The 19,414-nt window shown below is 47.5% G+C and overlaps 1 protein-coding gene across 16 annotated transcripts in view; it reads left to right on the top strand.

The window, feature by feature from the left end:
- aplp2 (amyloid beta (A4) precursor-like protein 2) overlaps positions 1–19,414 on the top strand; it is a 140,709-nt gene that overhangs the window by 84,700 nt on the left and 36,595 nt on the right. For 9 of the 16 annotated variants that reach the window (XM_071360298.1, XM_071360297.1, XM_071360284.1 and 6 more), the window contains 3 exons: positions 4,366–4,524; positions 5,506–5,664; positions 17,221–17,320. In XM_071360298.1, coding sequence (XP_071216399.1) covers positions 4,366–4,524; positions 5,506–5,664; positions 17,221–17,320 — 418 coding nt within the window. The remainder of the gene's footprint in view (positions 1–4,365; positions 4,525–5,505; positions 5,665–17,220; positions 17,321–19,414) is intronic. The other 7 variants (XM_071360296.1, XM_071360293.1, XM_071360290.1 and 4 more) reach the window with 1 other exon arrangement.

The following is a 19,414-nucleotide window of genomic DNA, read 5'->3' as shown; positions in this document are numbered from 1 at the left end:
TCCTCCGTGGATACAGGAAGAGAGAAGACAATTCCATTTAGAACATCAGAAGGTGTAACCTTTCAACCCAAAAACCAACCACCATTAACCAATCAAACGATACCAAGTTTCCAGTAACCTAAACTCTCCCAGGCCCAAATCTCCACAGAGTGTCACAGCATCTAACTGCTTGTGTGATGAAAGGGGGATGAGACCCGATGTAAATCAGACAGAATTCCTGAGAAGACAGTGAAACCCTTTACACAATGGAGGAATTCAGAGTTGTCCCTGTACAGAGATACAAGTTACTACAGAGATAATACATATAGACAGCATCAGAGTTCTCCCTGTACAGAGATACAAGTTACTACAGAGATCATACATATAGATAGCATCAGAGTTGTCCCTGTACAGAGATACAAGTTACTACAGAGATCATACATATAGATAGATAGCATCAGAGTTGTCCCTGTACAGAGATACAAGTTACTACAGAGATCACACATACAGATAGCATCAGAGTTGTCCCTGTACAGAGATACAAGTTACTACAGAGATCACACATACAGATAGCATCAGAGTTGTCCCTGTACAGAGATACAAGTTACTACAGAGATCACACATACAGATAGCATCAGAGTTGTCCCTGTACAGAGATACAAGTTACTACAGAGATCATACATATAGATAGATAGCATCAGAGTTGTCCCTGTACAGAGATACAAGTTACTACAGAGATCATACATATAGATAGATAGCATCAGAGTTGTCCCTGTACAGAGATACAAGTTACTACAGAGATCATACATACAGATAGATAGCATCAGAGTTGTCCCTGTACAGAGATACAAGTTACCACAGAGATCATACATACATATAGATAGCATCAGAGTTGTCCCTGTACAGAGATACAAGTTACCACAGAGATCATACATATATATAGATAGCATCAGAGTTGTCCCTGTACAGAGATACAAGTTACCACAGAGATCATACATATAGATAGATAGCATCAGAGTTGTCCCTGTACAGAGATACAAGTTACTACAGAGATCATACATATAGATAGATAGCATCAGAGTTGTCCCTGTACAGAGATACAAGTTACTACAGAGATCATACATATAGATAGATAGCATCAGAGTTGTCCCTGTACAGAGATACAAGTTACTACAGAGATCATACATATAGATAGATAGCATCAGAGTTGTCCCTGTACAGAGATACAAGTTACTACAGAGATCACACATATAGATAGATAGCATCAGAGTTGTCCCTGTACAGAGATACAAGTTACCACAGAGATCATACATACATATAGATAGCATCAGAGTTGTCCCTGTACAGAGATACAAGTTACTACAGAGATCATACATATAGATAGATAGCATCAGAGTTGTCCCTGTACAGAGATACAAGTTACTACAGAGATCACACATACAGATAGCATCAGAGTTGTCCCTGTACAGAGATACAAGTTACTACAGAGATAATACATACAGATAGATAGCATCAGAGTTGTCCCTGTACAGAGATACAAGTTACTACAGAGATAATACATATAGATAGCATCAGAGTTGTCCCTGTACAGAGATACAAGTTACTACAGAGATCATACATACATACATATAGATACCACAGATACCTCTGGATACTGTAACAGAGATATAGTCAGTCCTCTGGATACTGTAACAGAGACACATTCAATAGTCAGTCCTCTGGATACTGTAACAGAGACACATTCAATAGTCAGTCCTCTGGATACTGTAACAGAGACACATTCAATAGTCAGTCCTCTGGATACTGTAACAGAGACACATTCAATAGTCAGTCCTCTGGATACTGTAACAGAGACACATTCAATAGTCAGTCCTCTGGATACTGTAACAGAGACACATTCAATAGTCAGTCCTCTGGATACTGTAACAGAGACACATTCAATAGTCAGTCCTCTGGATACTGTAACAGAGACACATTCAATAGTCAGTCCTCTGGATACTGTAACAGAGATATAGTCAGTCCTCTGGATACTGTAACAGAGACACATTCAATAGTCAGTCCTCTGGATACTGTAACAGAGACACATTCAATAGTCAGTCCTCTGGATACTGTAACAGAGACACATTCAATAGTCAGTCCTCTGGATACTGTAACAGAGACACATTCAATAGTCAGTCCTCTGGATACTGTAACAGAGATATAGTCCGTCCTCTGGATACTGTAACAGAGACACATTCAATAGTCAGTCCTCTGGATACTGTAACAGAGACACATTCAATAGTCAGTCCTCTGGATACTGTAACAGAGACACATTCAATAGTCAGTCCTCTGGATACTGTAACAGAGACACATTCAATAGTCAGTCCTCTGGATACTGTAACAGAGATATAGTCAGTCCTCTGGATACTGTAACAGAGATATAGTCAGTCCTCTGGATACTGTAACAGAGACACATTCAATAGTCAGTCCTCTGGATACTGTAACAGAGACACATTCAATAGTCAGTCCTCTGGATACTGTAACAGAGACACATTCAATAGTCAGTCCTCTGGATACTGTAACAGAGACACATTCAATAGTCAGTCCTCTGGATACTGTAACAGAGACACATTCAATAGTCAGTCCTCTGGATACTGTAACAGAGACACATTCAATAGTCAGTCCTCTGGATACTGTAACAGAGACACATTCAATAGTCAGTCCTCTGGATACTGTAACAGAGATATAGTCAGTCCTCTGGATACTGTAACAGAGATATAGTCAGTCCTCTGGATACTGTAACAGAGACACATTCAATAGTCAGTCCTCTGGATACTGTAACAGAGACACATTCAATAGTCAGTCCTCTGGATACTGTAACAGAGACACATTCAATAGTCAGTCCTCTGGATACTGTAACAGAGATATAGTCAGTCCTCTGGATACTGTAACAGAGACACATTCAATAGTCAGTCCTCTGGATACTGTAACAGAGACACATTCAATAGTCAGTCCTCTGGATACTGTAACAGAGACACATTCAATAGTCAGTCCTCTGGATACTGTAACAGAGACACATTCAATAGTCAGTCCTCTGGATACTGTAACAGAGACACATTCAATAGTCAGTCCTCTGGATACTGTAACAGAGATATAGTCAGTCCTCTGGATACTGTAACAGAGATATAGTCAGTCCTCTGGATACTGTAACAGAGATATAGTCAGTCCTCTGGATACTGTAACAGAGACACATTCAATAGTCAGTCCTCTGGATACTGTAACAGAGACACATTCAATAGTCAGTCCTCTGGATACTGTAACAGAGATATAGTCAGTCCTCTGGATACTGTAACAGAGACACATTCAATAGTCAGTCCTCTGGATACTGTAACAGAGATATACATGTTGGCCCCTCAGAGGGGGAAGGGATGACTAGTCCTTGGGAATTGTCCTTTGTTCCTGGATTATGTTGTCATTCATCTCTAGTTGACAGAGAACTCTTCAATGAGGGCCAAGCCTACACCAGACTTGGTGCTTTGGTACCGCTTGCTGTGTGGTAGCAGAGAGAACAGTCTATGACTTTGGTGGCTGGTGTCTTTGACAATGTTTAGGGCCTTCCTCTGAGGTCCTGGATGGCAGGAAGCTTGGCCCCAGTGGTGTACTGGGCTGTATGCACTACCCTCTTTAGTGCCTTGCGGTCAGATGCCAAGCAGTTCCCATACCAAGCGGTAATGTAGCCAGTCAATATGCTCTCGATGGTGCAGCTGGAGAACGACTCGAGTATCTGATCATGCCAAATCTTTTCAGTCTCCTGGGGGGAACGTTGTCGTGCCCTCTTCACGACTGTGTTGGTGTGTGTGGACCTTGATAGATCCTTAGTGATGTGGACACTGAGGAACTTGAAGCTCTGGACCCGCTCCACTACAGCCCCCACGATGTGAAGGGGGCGTGCTCAACCCTCCGTTTCCTGTAGTCCACGATCTGCTCCTTTGTCTTGCCGACTTTGAGGGAGATTGTTGTTCTGGCACCACACTGCCAAGTCTCGGACCTCCCTAATAGGCTGTCTCATCGTCGTCGGTGATCCGGGCTTAAAAACATTTCTGTCGTCAGCAAACTTAATGATGGTTTTGGCCATTCAGTCGAGGGTGAACAGGAAGTACAGGAGGGGAGTAGACACACACCCCTGAGGGGACCCGTGTCGAGTGGCAGATGTGTTGTTACCTACCTGATGAGCTTGGAGGGCACTATGGTGTTGAATGCTGAGCTGTAATCAATTTACAGAATTCTCACGTAGGTGTGTCTCATGTCCAGGTGGGAGAGGGCAGTGTGGAGTGCGATATAGATTGCATCATCTGTGGATCTGTTGGGGTGAGTGTGTTATCTCACTATGCAGTGTGTCCCCTTCAGCACTTCCAGGCCACGGTAGAGTCCCTGGAAGAGGAGGCAGCCAGTGAAAAGCAGCAGCTGGTTGAGACCCACCTGGCTCGGGTAGAGGCCATGCTTAACGACCGCCGCCGCCTGGCGCTGGAGAACTACCTAGCCGCCCTGCAGGCTGACCCACCGAGGGTAGGTTACAGACAACACACATACACTCTGGGCAACATGGTCAATCACATGGACACCTTCATCAGTCGTCCTCCGTAGTCTCTGTTCCATGTTTTATACCTCTTATCTAATATCATGTGGTCCTCCGTAATCCCTGTTCCATGTTTTATACCTCTTATCTAATATCATGTGGTCCTCCGTAATCCCTGTTCCATGTTTTATACCTCTTATCTAATATCATGTGGTCCTCCGTAATCCCTGTTCCATGTTTTATACCTCTTATCTAATATCATGTGGTCCTCCGTAATCCCTGTTCCATGTTTTATACCTCTTATCTAATATCATGTGGTCCTCCGTAATCCCTGTTCCATGTTTTATACCTCTTATCTAATATCATGTGGTCCTCCATAATCCCTGTTCCATGTTTTATACCTCTTATCTAATATCATGTGGTCCTCCATAATCCCTGGTCCATGTTTTATACCTCTTATCTAATATCATGTGGTCCTCCGTAATCCCTGTTCCATGTTTTATACCTCTTATCTAATATCATGTGGTCCTCCATAATCCCTGGTCCATGTTTTATACCTCTTATCTAATATCATGTGGTCCTCCATAATCCCTGGTCCATGTTTTATACCTCTTATCTAATATCATGTGGTCCTCCATAATCCCTGTTCCATGTTTTATACCTCTTATCTAATACCAATCATCCTCCATAATCCCTGTTCCATGTTTTATACCTCTTATCTAATACCAATCATCCTCCATAATCCCTGTTCCATGTTTTATAGCTCTTATCTAATATCATGTGGTCCCCAAATGGCACCCTATTCTCTCTCTGTCTCTCTCCGTCTTCAGCCCTCTCTGTCTCTCTCCTTCCTGTCCTCTAGTCTCAAGTGTCATACATACACTACTGACTCTATGGAAGAATCGTGCAAATTGATGTTCTAACCCCCCTCTCTCTTCTCCCTCGTCTCCCTCTCTCCACCCCTCCCCCAGCCCCACCGTATCCTGCAGGCTCTGAGGCGGTATGTGCGTGCGGAGAACAAGGACCGTCAGCACACCATCCGCCACTACCAACACGTACTGGCTGTTGACCCTGAGAAGGCTGCCCAGATGAAGTCCCAGGTACACACCCTGACCCCTAACCCTGAACAGGTACAGACCTTTGGTATTCTATGCCCTGTTGCCTATTACAGACAACCCCCGTCATTACTGACCAGACAGAAGTGAGCGAGACCATCATAAAGAGAGAGAGAGGATGAAATAGGGAGGGAGAGAGGCCATTATGTAATTTGTCTTTAACAAAAGGAGCTTTGCCATTCATGCTAATACATGTGAATCAGAGGAATTCTAGAAGGATGGAGTGATCTACAGTGAACCAGTGTTCTGTCATGAGAAGCTGATTCTAGAAGGATGGAGTGATCTACAGTGAACCAGTGTTCTGTCATGAGAAGCTGATTCTAGAAGGATGGAGTGATCTACAGTGAACCAGTGTTCTGTCATGAGAAGCTGATTCTAGAAGTGTAGAAAAGGCCCATGGAGTTGGTGGAAGAATCCTTTAATTCATGGCCACTTGCTCAGCTGGTCCAGGGGTGCTTTAATTAGGTCAGGTGGAAATGTCCGACAGATCTCAACTCATTAAAAGGAGGAAATCGCCATCGCCCCGATCTCGCTGCTTACTCTTCCTTTACTCTGTCTAACCCGAAGTTCTGCGTCCATGAATCCACCAGAAACTACCCAGTAAATATACCACTTTCTGGTTAAAGGCCTTCCAGCCTCAGTCTCATCCATTCCTCTGTCACCTGAGCCTTGGTCACCGGTTCACCTTCACTGTCAGTCATCCTACCTGTCCAGCTACCCACACAGATTCCACTAATCTTTCAATGGTCCTTCGAGCAGGATGATGACTGAACCAAAGACGGGTGAAAAGGTAATGGAGAAGGAATAATTGTCTCCACTGGAAGGAAGAAGAGAGGAGGAAAGAGCAGCTGAGGGAAAGGTACTGGAACAAATAAAAGATCCAGGAGCTAAGCCTAAAGCAACAAAGAAGACTTCATCCTCAACCACCAGCAGCACCAGAAGAACCAGACACCTGGTTATCTTAAGGATTATGTGGTCGAGTTTCCGACATCAGAGGGCAAGACCACCAGAGCTCAAAGTGGCGATGGATCAACTGTACGTTTCAGCCATCAACCATCCCCTTCGAGCCAAGGACCGGAAACTGCTTTGGGACGGGAAAGTGGTCTACAGGAAGAACCCATGGATGAGGTAACTCCCACCGCACAGGTTGACCAGCTTCCTGAGGCAGGCTCCACTCACCCCTTGACTAATGGGAAGTTGTCGTGGCACTCTAGACGGAGTGAGAGTTCGACCAGTGGATACCCCTTTGGAAGTGGCCATGGCAGCCGCCATTCACTAGCCCTCAGCGATTCACAGACCGCTGTCCTACGAGAGAGGATGAAACTATTAGCGTTGGAGGAAATTGAGCGTCAGATTGAGGAGGAACGACAGGCTGACGAACGATGTCACCTATTGGATGTGCAGGTCCGTAGAGCTCTACAGGAACGGGAATTCATTGCCAAGGACCTGGCACAGCAGTGACGGCACCGCCAAGCAAGAAGGGAATTGGAGGAGGCACGGATGGTCTCATCCTTCCTGGAGAGGAAAGAACAGGGAGTTGACCTGACCACCCCTCCACATGGACCTGACCTGTCTGCCTTTCTTTCCCAATCTGCCCCTCTGGTACAGCATGGCACACAGTCCCCAGAGGCTCCGAGGTCAACAGCCAACACGGAGCACGGGGGACAGGCCGCTCCGCCAACGCCCTCTATACCAGTGACTCCTCTATACAAGTTAGCATTCCTCCATCTAGACAAAGCACCAATCCTTCGACCTTTCCACCAATTACCAACCACGGCAAATCGTTCCTCTCGTCCAGGGCCAGGCCAATCATCAAACATCAGGTGCGGGGGGGACTCTCACCCAATTCAGGCTGCCAGGGTCTGGGACAGTAGGGGACCGGCCTGATGAGGCCACAGTGGGCTCATCAGAAGTACCGGGTTTATCCTTCACGCAACCAGAAGAGGGAGCCAACATTATGAAACTTCTAGTAGCCTCAGTCTATGGAATTCCCAGACCCAAACTGCCATACTTTGAGAGCGGAAAGGAGAGTGAATTTGTCCTTTTGGAAATGGCATTGGAGAGCCTACTGGGTATTCACAGTCATCTGTCAGAACGCTACAAATACCAAGTACTAATGGATAATTTACGGTTTCCCAGTGCATACAGGCTGGCCCAATCTTTTATGCACTCCGCAACACCATACAATGCCGCTCTCCAGGCCCTGAAGACGAGATATGGTGAGCCATGCCAGCTAGTCCAGAATGAACTAAACAACATCCTGAACACGTCTCCAAACAAAATGGGAGATCATGCTGCCTTCCAAGAGTTCTCCCTCACTGTCCAATCCCTGACCTCAATGCTCCAATCCGTTGAAGGAGAATACGGGAACGAGCTGAAATGTGGCTCCCACGTGGAAAGGCTTCTTAGCAAGCTTCCAGCCTACCTCAGAGACAGTTTCATCAAACATTGTTTGAACAAGGTCATCCTGAAAGAGGGCTCGAGAAGCACCTATGCTCTGAGACCTGGCAGCATGGTTGCTGGTGAAGGCGAGGGCGAAGAGCATCGTTCACCCGGCCACAATCTCAGCCACAGCCTCCGGGGTTTATGAACGCCAGGAGGGCCATAAAAGGCCAAATCACACTACCATGTACTTAAATAGTGAAGCCGGGGAGGAACCCGGGAAGAAGACCTCTCTCAAGAGCAAGAACATCAAACTCCAGCCTTACTGCCCCTATTGTAATAGTAAGGGGCACTTCCTTGGCTCATGCCCCAGGGTTAAAAAAGCTCACTCAACCTCAATTGAAGGCCTGGATAACTTCAGGTGAACAAGTGTGCCCGTAGCCAAAAGGCGGAGACCTGCACATTGAGGAAACCCTGCAATCGCTGTAAGGAAATCCATCTCACATTTGTTGCATGATGTAATTCCCCAAGCACAGAAGGAGCATGCTCATGGTAGGAGCCGCAAAGGAGCTGTACCTCGACCAGCAGAACCGGTCTCCCAAGGGTCAAAGGTCACTCTGCAAAGTGAACGGCGGAGCATGGATACATTCGCCGTTCTAGATGATGGGTGTGAAAGAAAAATCATTCTCCCGGCTGCCGCCTGTCAGCTTAACCTGGAGGGGACCCCCGAGACCCTTAACCTGGAGGGGACCCCCGAGACCCTTAACCTGGAGGGGACCCCGAGACCGTTAACCAGGAGGGGACGCCCGAGACCCTTAACCTGGAGGGGACCCCCGAGACCCTTAACCTGGAGGGGACGCCCGAGACCCTTAACCTGGAGGGGACCCCCGAGACCCTTAACCTGGAGGGGACCCCCGAGACCCTTAACCTGGAGGGGACCCCGAGACCGTTAACCAGGAGGGGACGCCCGAGACCCTTAACCTGGAGGGGACCCCCGAGACCCTTAACCTGGAGGGGACCCCCGAGACCCTTAACCTGGAGGGGACCCCCGAGACCCTTAACCTGGAGGGGACCCCCGAGACCCTTAACCTGGAGGGGACCCCCGAGACCCTTAACCTGGAGGGGACCCCCGAGACCCTTAACCTGGAGGGGACCCCCGAGACCCTTAACCTGGAGGGGACGCCCGAGACCCTTAACCTGGAGGGGACCCCCGAGACCCTTAACCTGGAGGGGACGCCCGAGACCTTTAACCTGGAGGGGACCCCCGAGACCCTTAACCTGGAGGGGACGCCCGAGACCTTTAACCTCAGAACGGTGCGACATGATGTTATCCAAGTGAAAAGGCTCTGCTGTGACCTTTAGCATTTCACCTTCAGGAAACAGGGACGTGACCTATAACATCACCAATGCCTTCACGGCAGATGGCCTGAATCTCTCCTGCCCAGTAAGTGTTCTACAGAAACAATATCCTCATCTCTGAGGATTGACTCTACCTAACCTGGCAAGGGTTGCACCACTCATCCTGATTTGGTTCAGACCACCCACATCTTGTTACCCCGACTAAGCCTATACGAGCTGGAACCAGAAGGAGGGCCCGTTGCTGTCCGTACATCCTTGGGCTGTGCAAGGTCCAGCCCATCTCCTTCTCTCCACCCAAGCTGTACAGTCACAGCAAGTCCTCTTCACCAGAAGCAATCCAGCTCCATCTCCCTGTCCAGCCACTGATCTCCTTTGTAATGTGGAGATGCTATGGAAGATGGACACCTTCGCCAACCGGAAGCTACGGGAGGTCACCCGCTCGAAACATGACTCCTATGCATTAGACCTCCTGGAGAAGTGCACCACCACCACTGAACTGGATGGCGTTCAGAGGTACCCGACCCCACTGCTACGGGTGCCCAAACCATCCTCCTCTGGCAACCACGACACGGGCTGTACTCCCACTACTGCATGGAACGTAGCGGCACCTGGTGAAGAATCCTGAGCTTGCTGAAGTTCATAACCGAGAGATTCATAACTTTGTGACGGCAGGCTATGTCACCAAAGTGACAGCTCATGAAGAGGGAAATCCACTCAGTGAATCCTGGTATCTCACTCACCATGTTATCCAGGAAGTACAGACTTATCTTCAGCTGTTCATTTCAAGCTGCTGGTCAAAGCATGAATGACTGTCTACTCCCGGGACCAACCTTAGGTCCTTCCTTGCTCGGTGTCCTCCGGTTCCGGCAGCACTCCACAGCCATCAGTGGAGACATCAAAGCCATGTTTCATCAGATTTGTCTGCTGCCTTCCGACACCACACTGCTCCAGTTCGTATGGCGAGATATGGAACGAGACGCAGAGCCTACAATCTATGAATGGCAAGTACTCCCATTTGGCACCACCTGCAGTCCTTGCTGTGCCATATACGCTCTGCAGAGACACGCACGGGAGCACCCAGACAGTGACCCAGAAGTATGGGATTCAGTGGCGAATGCCTTCTATGTGGATCACTGCTTACAGAGCGTCCCATCCACGGCTGAAGAAAAAGCACTCCTTGATAAAGTACGGAATCTCCTGTCCAAAGGTGGATTCGAGGCCCGACAGTGGGCGAGTAACAGAGCGGAGGTTATCCAGCACCTTCCGCCACAAGCCAGGTCCAGTAGCAGTGAACTATGGCTATCTCAGTCTGGCGCTAACCCACAAGAGCCCACTCGAGGACTGAGATGGAGCTGCATACCGGATACCCTGGGGTACAAGCACCGCTCAGCCCTGGGTACCGAAACCCCCACTCTGCACACCATCTATCGGACCCTGGCCAGTCAATACGATCCCCTTGGGTATATCCTGCCATACACAACCCGAACCAAAGTCTTAGTCCAGGACATGTGGCAGACCGAGGGACTGGGATGAACCGATCCACCCGGCTGACCTAGTGGAATGATGGATCTGTTGGGAAACAGAGTTATCGGAGCTCTGCCAAGATGTTATGTTCCACCCTGTGCTGACCAACTGGGATCATGCCTGGAACTGCATGTGTTCTGTGACGCTTCGGAGCAAGCATATGGGGCGGTTTCCTATCTAAGAGTGGAGGATAAGGCAGGCCACACCCATGTCTCCTTTGTCATGGCCAGGTCCAGGGTCGCACCTAAGAAGCAGTTGTCATTGCCTAGGCTGGAACTCAGCGCTGCCCTTTCCGGAGCCCAGTTGGCCTCTACCTTGCAAGCCGAGCTCACCTTGCCAATCCAAAGGGTCATCTACTGGAGTGATTCGACCACTGTACTGACCTGGCTCAAGTTGGAGTCCTGCAGGTATAAGGTGTTTGTCGAAACTCGCATTGCGAAAATCCAAGACCTAACAGAAGTCCAGGACTGGAGGTATGTGGACAGCGTAAACAATCCTGCTGGTGACCTTAAAGAACTGGCTCAACCCCATTGCTGGAGCTTGGGACCACCATTCTTGTCCCAACCAGAGAACGAGTGGCCGGCAGCCCCCAGGCGTGCGGCCCCTCCGCAACCAACTGAAGCTCATGAGTTAAGGAAGTCCACCCAATGCTACAGCATCTCTACTGAACCAACGACAGCTCTCCCTCACCTAGCACAATCCCAAACACTCCCGGGTCTGATCGCCACCACAAACCCGACCTCAGATGGGGTGGCTTCTATACCCACCTCCCTCGCGGCAGGGACACTATTCCTCCAGCATGCACAAGCAGTTAGCTTCCCTGAGGAGCTAAAAGCTCTGAAAGCCGGTTTGGGAAGTGGCTAAGGGCAGCCGTCTTCTCTCTCTTGCCCCAGAATATGACCAAATATGACCTCTTCAAACCACCCTTTTGGTCAACAGGAGTAGATTGCTTTGGCCCCTTGACGATCAAGCTAGGTCGTCGAGTGGAAAAGCGCTGGGGTATTCTATTCAAGTGTTTGACGGACCGTCCTGATAGAGGTGGAAGGGATTCTGAACTCCAAACCCTTTGGATATCTCTCTGCAGACATCGCTGACCCCGATCCGGTTACACCGAATATGCACTTGATGGGATGCCGAGATGCGTCACTTCCTCAAGCCATGTATACTGATACCAACCTCGTTGGCAGACGCCGGTGGCGACACAGCCAGATCTTGGCTGACCATTTCTGGGCCCGATTCATTCGGGATTACCTACCAAGCCTACAGCACAGAGGGAAACGGCGGAGAGAAACGGTCATCCTGGAAACTGGCCAAGTAGTAATGATGGTGGACCCTCAGCTGCCTCGAGCCTCCTGGCCGGTGGGACGTATCACGAAGACCATGCCTGGGACCGATGGTCGCGTTAGATCAGTGGAGATCCAGGTAAAGAACCCGACATATATCCGGCCAGTTCCCCGTCTAATTCCTCTCCCTGAGATGACAGAGGACAGGGAGCAATGAGCCTTTTTGAGGAGTGTGGAATTTAACACATTTCCGGGGTGGCTGTAGAAAAGGCTCATGGAGTTGGTGGAAGAATACTTTAATTCATGGCCACTTGCTCAGCTGGTCCAGGGGCGCTTTAATTAGGTCAGGTGGAAATGTCCGACAGATCTAAACTCATTAAAAGGAGGAAATCGCCATCGCCCCGATCTCGCTGCTTTCTCTTCCTTTACTCTGTCTAATCCAGAAGTTCTGTGCGTCCATGAATCCACCACAGACTACCCAGTAAATATACCACTTTATGGTTAAAGGAATTCCTGCCTCAGTCTCATCCATTCCTCTGTCACCTGACCCTTGACCACCGGTTCACCTTCACTGTCAGTCATCCTACCTGTCCAGCTACCCACACAGATTCCACTAATCTTTCAAGAAGGATGGAGTGATCTACAGTGAACCAGTGTTCTGTCATGAGAAGCTGATTCTAGAAGGATTGAGGGATCTACAGTGAACCAGTGTTCTGTCATGAGAAGCTGATTCTAGAAGGATGGAGGGATCTACAGTGAACCAGTGTTCTGTCATGAGAAGCTGATTCTAGAAGGATGGAGGGATCTACAGTGAACCAGTGTTCTGTCATGAGAAGCTGATTCTAGAAGGATTGAGGGATCTACAGTGAACCAGTGTTCTGTCATGGGAAGCTGATTCTAGAAGGATGGAGTGAACCAGTGTTCTGTCATGGGAAGCTGATTCTAGAAGGATGGAGGGATCTACAGTGAACCAGTGTTCTGTCATGAGAAGCTGATTTTAGAAGGATGGAGTGAACCAGTGTTCTGTCATGGGAAGCTGATTCTAGAAGGATGGAGTGATCTACAGTGAACCAGTGTTCTGTCATGAGAAGCTGATTCTAGAAGGATGGAGGGATCTACAGTGAACCAGTGTTCTGTCATGAGAAGCTGATTCTAGAAGGATGGAGTGATCTACAGTGAACCAGTGTTCTGTCATGGGAAGCTGATTCTAGAAGGATGGAGGGATCTACAGTGAACCAGTGTTCTGTCATGAGAAGCTGATTCTAGAAGGATGGAGTGATCTACAGTGAACCAGTGTTCTGTCATGAGAAGCTGATTCTAGAAGGATGGAGTGATCTACAGATAACCAGTGTTCTGTCATGAGAAGCTGATTCTAGAAGGATGGAGGGATCTACAGTGAACCAGTGTTCTGTCATGAGAAGCTGATTTCTGCAGTTCAGCTTGTTGCAGTTGTTTATTTCTCTTCTCTACATCCTGTTTATCAGCGGCTGTAAATTCTCTCTTCAGCCATCAAATCCCCCTGACGTTCTCGCGACATTCAGCTCTGTACGGCAGCCAAGCCAAACAGACTGGAACATTGTGAGCTTTGAAGTCTCTTTTTATTGTGTAAATTTGACATGTGACTCCAAAGTAGATTCTAAGAAAAGCCTTTGTGCTTTGTGAGGCCTGGCGCTGTGGTCTGTTTTATATAACCGTAACAGTTATTGGAGTGTCTGGGATTAACCCGGCTCTCTGTCCGTTCCTACAAGTGGCTCTTCCTTTTAAAAGTTGTCATACTGCAGCACAGCTTGCGGCGTGTATGATGTCATAGTATTTTACCGTCAGCCATTGTTGCCATGAATGCTTGTTGGGCCACCAGAGGGCATCTTCGAGAAGCCTGTTGGTGTTTGTTTACTATTCCAAATGATCCTCTAGACTTTGTGATTGCTGTACCCTATCAGAGGTCCATGCAGACCTGTACCCTATCAGAGGTCCATGCAGACCAGACGTTCTGATTGCTGTACCCTATCAGAGGTCCATGTAAACCAGACGTGATTGCTGTACCCTATCAGAGGTCCATGTAGACCAGACGTGATTGCTGTACCCTATCAGAGGTCCATGTAGACCAGACGTGATTGCTGTACCCTATCAGAGGTCCATGCAGACCAGACGTTCTGATTGCTGTACCCTATCAGAGGTCCATGCAGACCAGACGTTATGCTGTACCCTATCAGAGGTCCATGTAGACCAGACGTTATGCTGTACCCTATCAGAGGTCCATGCAGACCAGACGTTATGCTGTACCCTATCAGAGGTCCATGCAGACCAGACGTTATGCTGTACCCTATCAGAGGTCCATGCAGACCAGACGTTATGCTGTACCCTATCAGAGGTCCATGCAGACCAGACGTTCTGATTGCTGTACCCTATCAGAGGTCCATTTAGACCAGTCGTTATGCTGTACCCTATCAGAGGTCCATTTAGACCAGATCGTTATGACTGCTGTACCCTATCAGAGGTCCATGCAGACCAGATGTTATGACTGCTGTACCCTATCAGAGGTCCATGCAGACCAGACGTTCTGATTGCTGTACCCTATCAGAGGTCCATGTAGACCAGACGTTATGCTGTACCCTATCAGAGGTCCATGCAGACCAGACGTTATGCTGTATATCAATGCCCATCAATGCCCAGCTGTATATCAATGCCCATCTGGGGGCAAATATCAATGCCCATCTGGGGGGCAAATATCAGTGCCCATCTGGGGGGCAAATATCAGTGCCCATCTGGGGGGCAAATATCAATGCCCATCTGGGGGGCAAATATCAGTGCCCATCTGGGGGGCAAATATCAATGCCCATCGGGGGGCAAATATCCTTTCTGCTGTATTCTGTTATATTCGATCCTGTTTCTATTGTAAAGGAGTGGGGAATATAAGCATGTGACGTCTGCTAAATTAACAATTTCATTTCATTGACACGGCTCAGCCATAGCCTCTGCTAATATAGCACAGGTAAATCTGAAAACATGCTATTCTGTTCTTTTGAAATAAATGTCTTAGTATCATGCTTTTTTTATGACCTTCCTAAACAAAATATGAACGTATTTCTTTGTGATTGTTTGTATTAAATGTATTTATTAGACTGGCTACTGGGCGGTAGGCTACTGGGCGGTAGGCTACTGGGCGGTAGGCTACTGGGCGGTAGGCTACTCGGGCGGTAGGCTACTCGGGCGGTAGGCTACTCGGGCGGTAGGCTACTCGGGCGGTAGGCTACTCGGGCCGTAGGCTACTCGGGCGGTAGGCTACTCGGGCCGTAGGCTACTCGGGCGGTAGGCTACTGGGCGGTAGGCTAATCGGGCGGTAGGCTACTGGGCGGTAGGCTACTGGGCGGTAGGCTACTGGGCGGTAGGCTACTGGGCGGTAAGCTACTGGGCGGTAGCCTACTGGGGCGGTAGGCTACTGGGGCAGGAGGGTACTGGGGCGGTAGGCTACTGGGGCGGTAGGCTACTGGGCGGTAGGCTACTGGTTGGGTCCCGGCTATTCTACAGTTATTATACAATGAGTGCAGCAGACCATCATGGTGCTTTGAGGATGAAATGTTCAAAGTATTAGCCTTTCATGATATTTATCTCTCAAGAAAATATCTCTTCTGCAAGAGTGGAAAATACATGTATTTATTTAAGAAAAGTCAGGGACAGGTGGATGTAAGTTTTTATTTTATTGAAATCAAGTTATTGAAATGACATGGATCTGTGGACGTAAGAGTCCTGTTTACAGTAGCTGTTTTAGAGTTAATTACTGGCATAAAGGCCTACTACAATATACAGGATATCCATCAGTCATTTGTCATCACACAGAATACAAGTCATCCGTTTCTTTAAATACAGCCAAAAAAAATTGTTATAAAACTAAATGACAAAGGGAGCCTTGAATAATTAAACTATTAATAAACCTCAACATGTTGGCTAAAGCGATTGACTTCACAATTTTACTGTTTTTAATATTGGCTGTACTAGAGACTTTAAAACCTCTTTTGTTAGAACAACCTATATGGGATTGATTATAATTCGTTTTTAAATTATTATTGTATTTGTTGTGCTGTTTCTGTTCGAAATGTAGCTTAATTCAATTGATGAATATTATGGTGATTCTCTACTACTAAAAACAGAAATCCATTTTACTGTAGCCTATGTAGGCCTCAGGGTTTCCGTTGGGAAAAGATGGCGCTGTACAACGTGACCGGTCAGGAGTAGGCCTAGGCTTCTAAGTGAAGAGCAAAATAATCCTAACATTTCCACACCCTAATTGTAGTCTAACCAATACCCAAACGGAGATTCAGTGAAAAATAAAAATCTGATTTGATTTATCAAGACCAGTCCCCATGCTTGTCTCGGAGCAGCGTGAAACGGTGCTGAAATAGTTGACCACACGCGGTTATTACTTCAAATCCGATTCTAACACTTGGATAACTTTGTGAGTTTCAGTAAGCAACAACTTGTTGCCTTCAATTGCATCACCCTACTTTTCCCCAATATTTCTGTCATTCAGTGATATTTATTCCCGTAGTCATTTGTTATGGATCCATCCAGATGATGTTAGAGAAAAGTGCATGTGGTGGGCTATGCAAAGAGATGGGAGAAGTGACATGCCTCACAAACATCCATTAATACATTTAAAGTCCCTAAACTCAGCAAGCGTCTATTGTCCTGCTGATAGCCCATCGAGAGTCGACCTGTCTCTCTCTCGCTGTCCCTGTCTGTCTCTTGAGCTCAGAAGGGCAGACTCACTGGTGGAGAGAAATCTCTATGTAATTGTAGAACGAGGCTGTTTGTCAAACATCAACTGGAAGGTTTACGTGTCTGTGTTTCGGAACATGTTGTAAAGGCACATTGTTGTCATCCGTTAGCTGTGGGACATTACTAAATCACATCAAGCGTTATCCTACAATAGGCAACACTCAGCTGGTGTTTTGATGGTGTCGGTGTGACTGTCAGTTTGTGTGATCATTGTCACGAAGCCACAACTGTGTGTGTCCTATCTCAGGTGATGACCCACCTACGTGTGATCGAGGAGAGGATGAACCAGAGTCTGTCTCTGCTCTACAAGGTTCCCTACGTCGCCGAGGAGATCCAGGATGAGATTGGTGAGTGCTGCGCTCACACACACACACACACACACACACACACACACACACACACACACACACACACACACACACACACACACACACACACCGGATGAGGAGATCCAGGATGAGATTAGTGAGTAGTAAGGGACTGAACTGCCAAAGTTGGAGGAGTAGGAGCGGTAGCAGCGGCAGTAGAGGTGGCGGCGGCGGCAGTAGAGGTGGCGGCGGCGGCAGTAGAGGTGGCGGCGGCGGCAGTAGAGGTGGCGGCGGCGGCAGCAGAGGTGGCGGCGGCGGCAGCAGCGGAGAGCAGCATTAGTCCATGCCTCGGCGAGTTTAGGCTTTTCTGAGAGCAAAAGTGCGGCAACTCCATATTAGGAATGTGTTCCTAATGTTTTGAATACTCTGTGCATGTGTAGCTGTCTCTCAAATGACTAGGGGGCTGGCCAACGTGGACGGAAATGTATGGAAAATTCTACTGCACAGCTTCCAGAAAAGTAACTTTCAAACTAGGGAATTCGTGGCTAATTTAGTTAAAAACAGTAATTCTGCTCATAGATGATGTAGGAACTACACATTGACACATCCAGCCCAAAGAGGGACTTTAAAAAACACTTCCTTGTCACCCAAGTTCCAGGCACACGTCTTTTTAAATCCATCTCAGAATAATGTTGTCCCGTATTGACCTGACTGTAGTTTTCACTTGCTAATATGTCCTCCTATATAATATTGGAAGTTGCTGTCCAGTTGATAAGAGTTTACCGCTGTTCGAAAGGTTTTTGGGGTGTTGTTACTCAAAGTAAGTGATCCTGTAGTGTGAATATCAAATAAGAACAACTGTATCCAGTGAATAATGCTAATGCTACAAGCTCTGTTAGCTGTAGAGTGGGTTAGCATCATCTTTAGCATGCTCTCGCTACGCTCGTCATACAGTAGCTGACAGTACTGTAATGAAACAGGCAGGGAGCAGGTCTCGAACCCTCGACCTTCTAGCCCGAGGTCCAGCGCGCTATCGACTGTGCCCCAAAAGCACGCTCGAGCGGCAGAGTCGATATCCACGCTTATAAACCCAGGGTCGTTACACTACTTTTATTTCCAGGATGTATAAAAACGTTCTCATGCCTCTCTCTTAATAATAATTTATTCTACTTCTTCTGTAGCGCTTTTCATTACAGAAATCATCTCGAAGCACTTGAAAACAGGGGACAAGAATCAAATAAAAGGGACAAGAATCAAATAAAAGGGACAAGAATCAAATAAAAGGGACAAGAATCAAATAAAACAGCTATATGACAGTGTAAGTCTGTGCTACGATTTCTGACAGGATTTGAAACATTTAGTTGTTTCTAGCCTCCCAACAGTCAAGACTGAACCACATGGCTTGAACAGGAGGATGTGGTCAACGGCAGGAGATGAAGACCCTCCCGAAGGCAGGTGGCACAGTTCACTCTTCATTCAAGGCGTTTTCACCGGCGCTTTGCCATCCCTGCCGTCTGACTGTGGCTACTCTGTAGCCGTTGACTCGTTATGGCTGTCTCTCCGCCCACTCAGGATGACAGTCCGCACATAACTCCGGAGGAAACCTCCTTAGTGATGAAGGCTCGCCATGCGTTTTGTATTCCTCCTCGTTGGGTCAGGAGACTGTTAGAAATAGCAAAAAATAGGCTGGTGAGCGAATGTTTTGAACATCAAATCACAATAAAATCCTGGCCCAAATGGCATCCAGGGACCTGGTCAAATATATTAGGAAATTCCTCTGTCTGTCTGTCTGTGGCTGGCTGAGGAGGTAATGGAGCTCCATAGCATAAATAAAGAACTATATTATTTATGCTTCTCGGTGTGTCTCAGCTTGGGAAACTAAACTAAACCCGCATAACTCACGTAGGACTGTGAACTCAAAACGTATACAAGATGAGAGGAAATGAAATGAGAGGAGCAGGGAGGTTGGGGATCTGAAATGTCTTCCTGCTGCATCTCTAGATGGTTGTAGTTTTTGATTTAGGTTTATAAAAGAGGTGTGTGTGTGTGTGTGTGTGTGTGTGTGTGTGTGTGTGTGTGTGCATCTACTGTAGATTAAAGTGCGATGCTTTGACAGAACTGGGTCACAGTACA

This window comes from Salvelinus alpinus, chromosome 22 (genome assembly GCF_045679555.1).
Source record: "Salvelinus alpinus chromosome 22, SLU_Salpinus.1, whole genome shotgun sequence".
NCBI lineage: Eukaryota > Metazoa > Chordata > Actinopteri > Salmoniformes > Salmonidae > Salvelinus > Salvelinus alpinus.
Note: the sequence above shows the minus strand (reverse complement) of the source record. Positions and strands in the feature narration are given on the sequence as shown.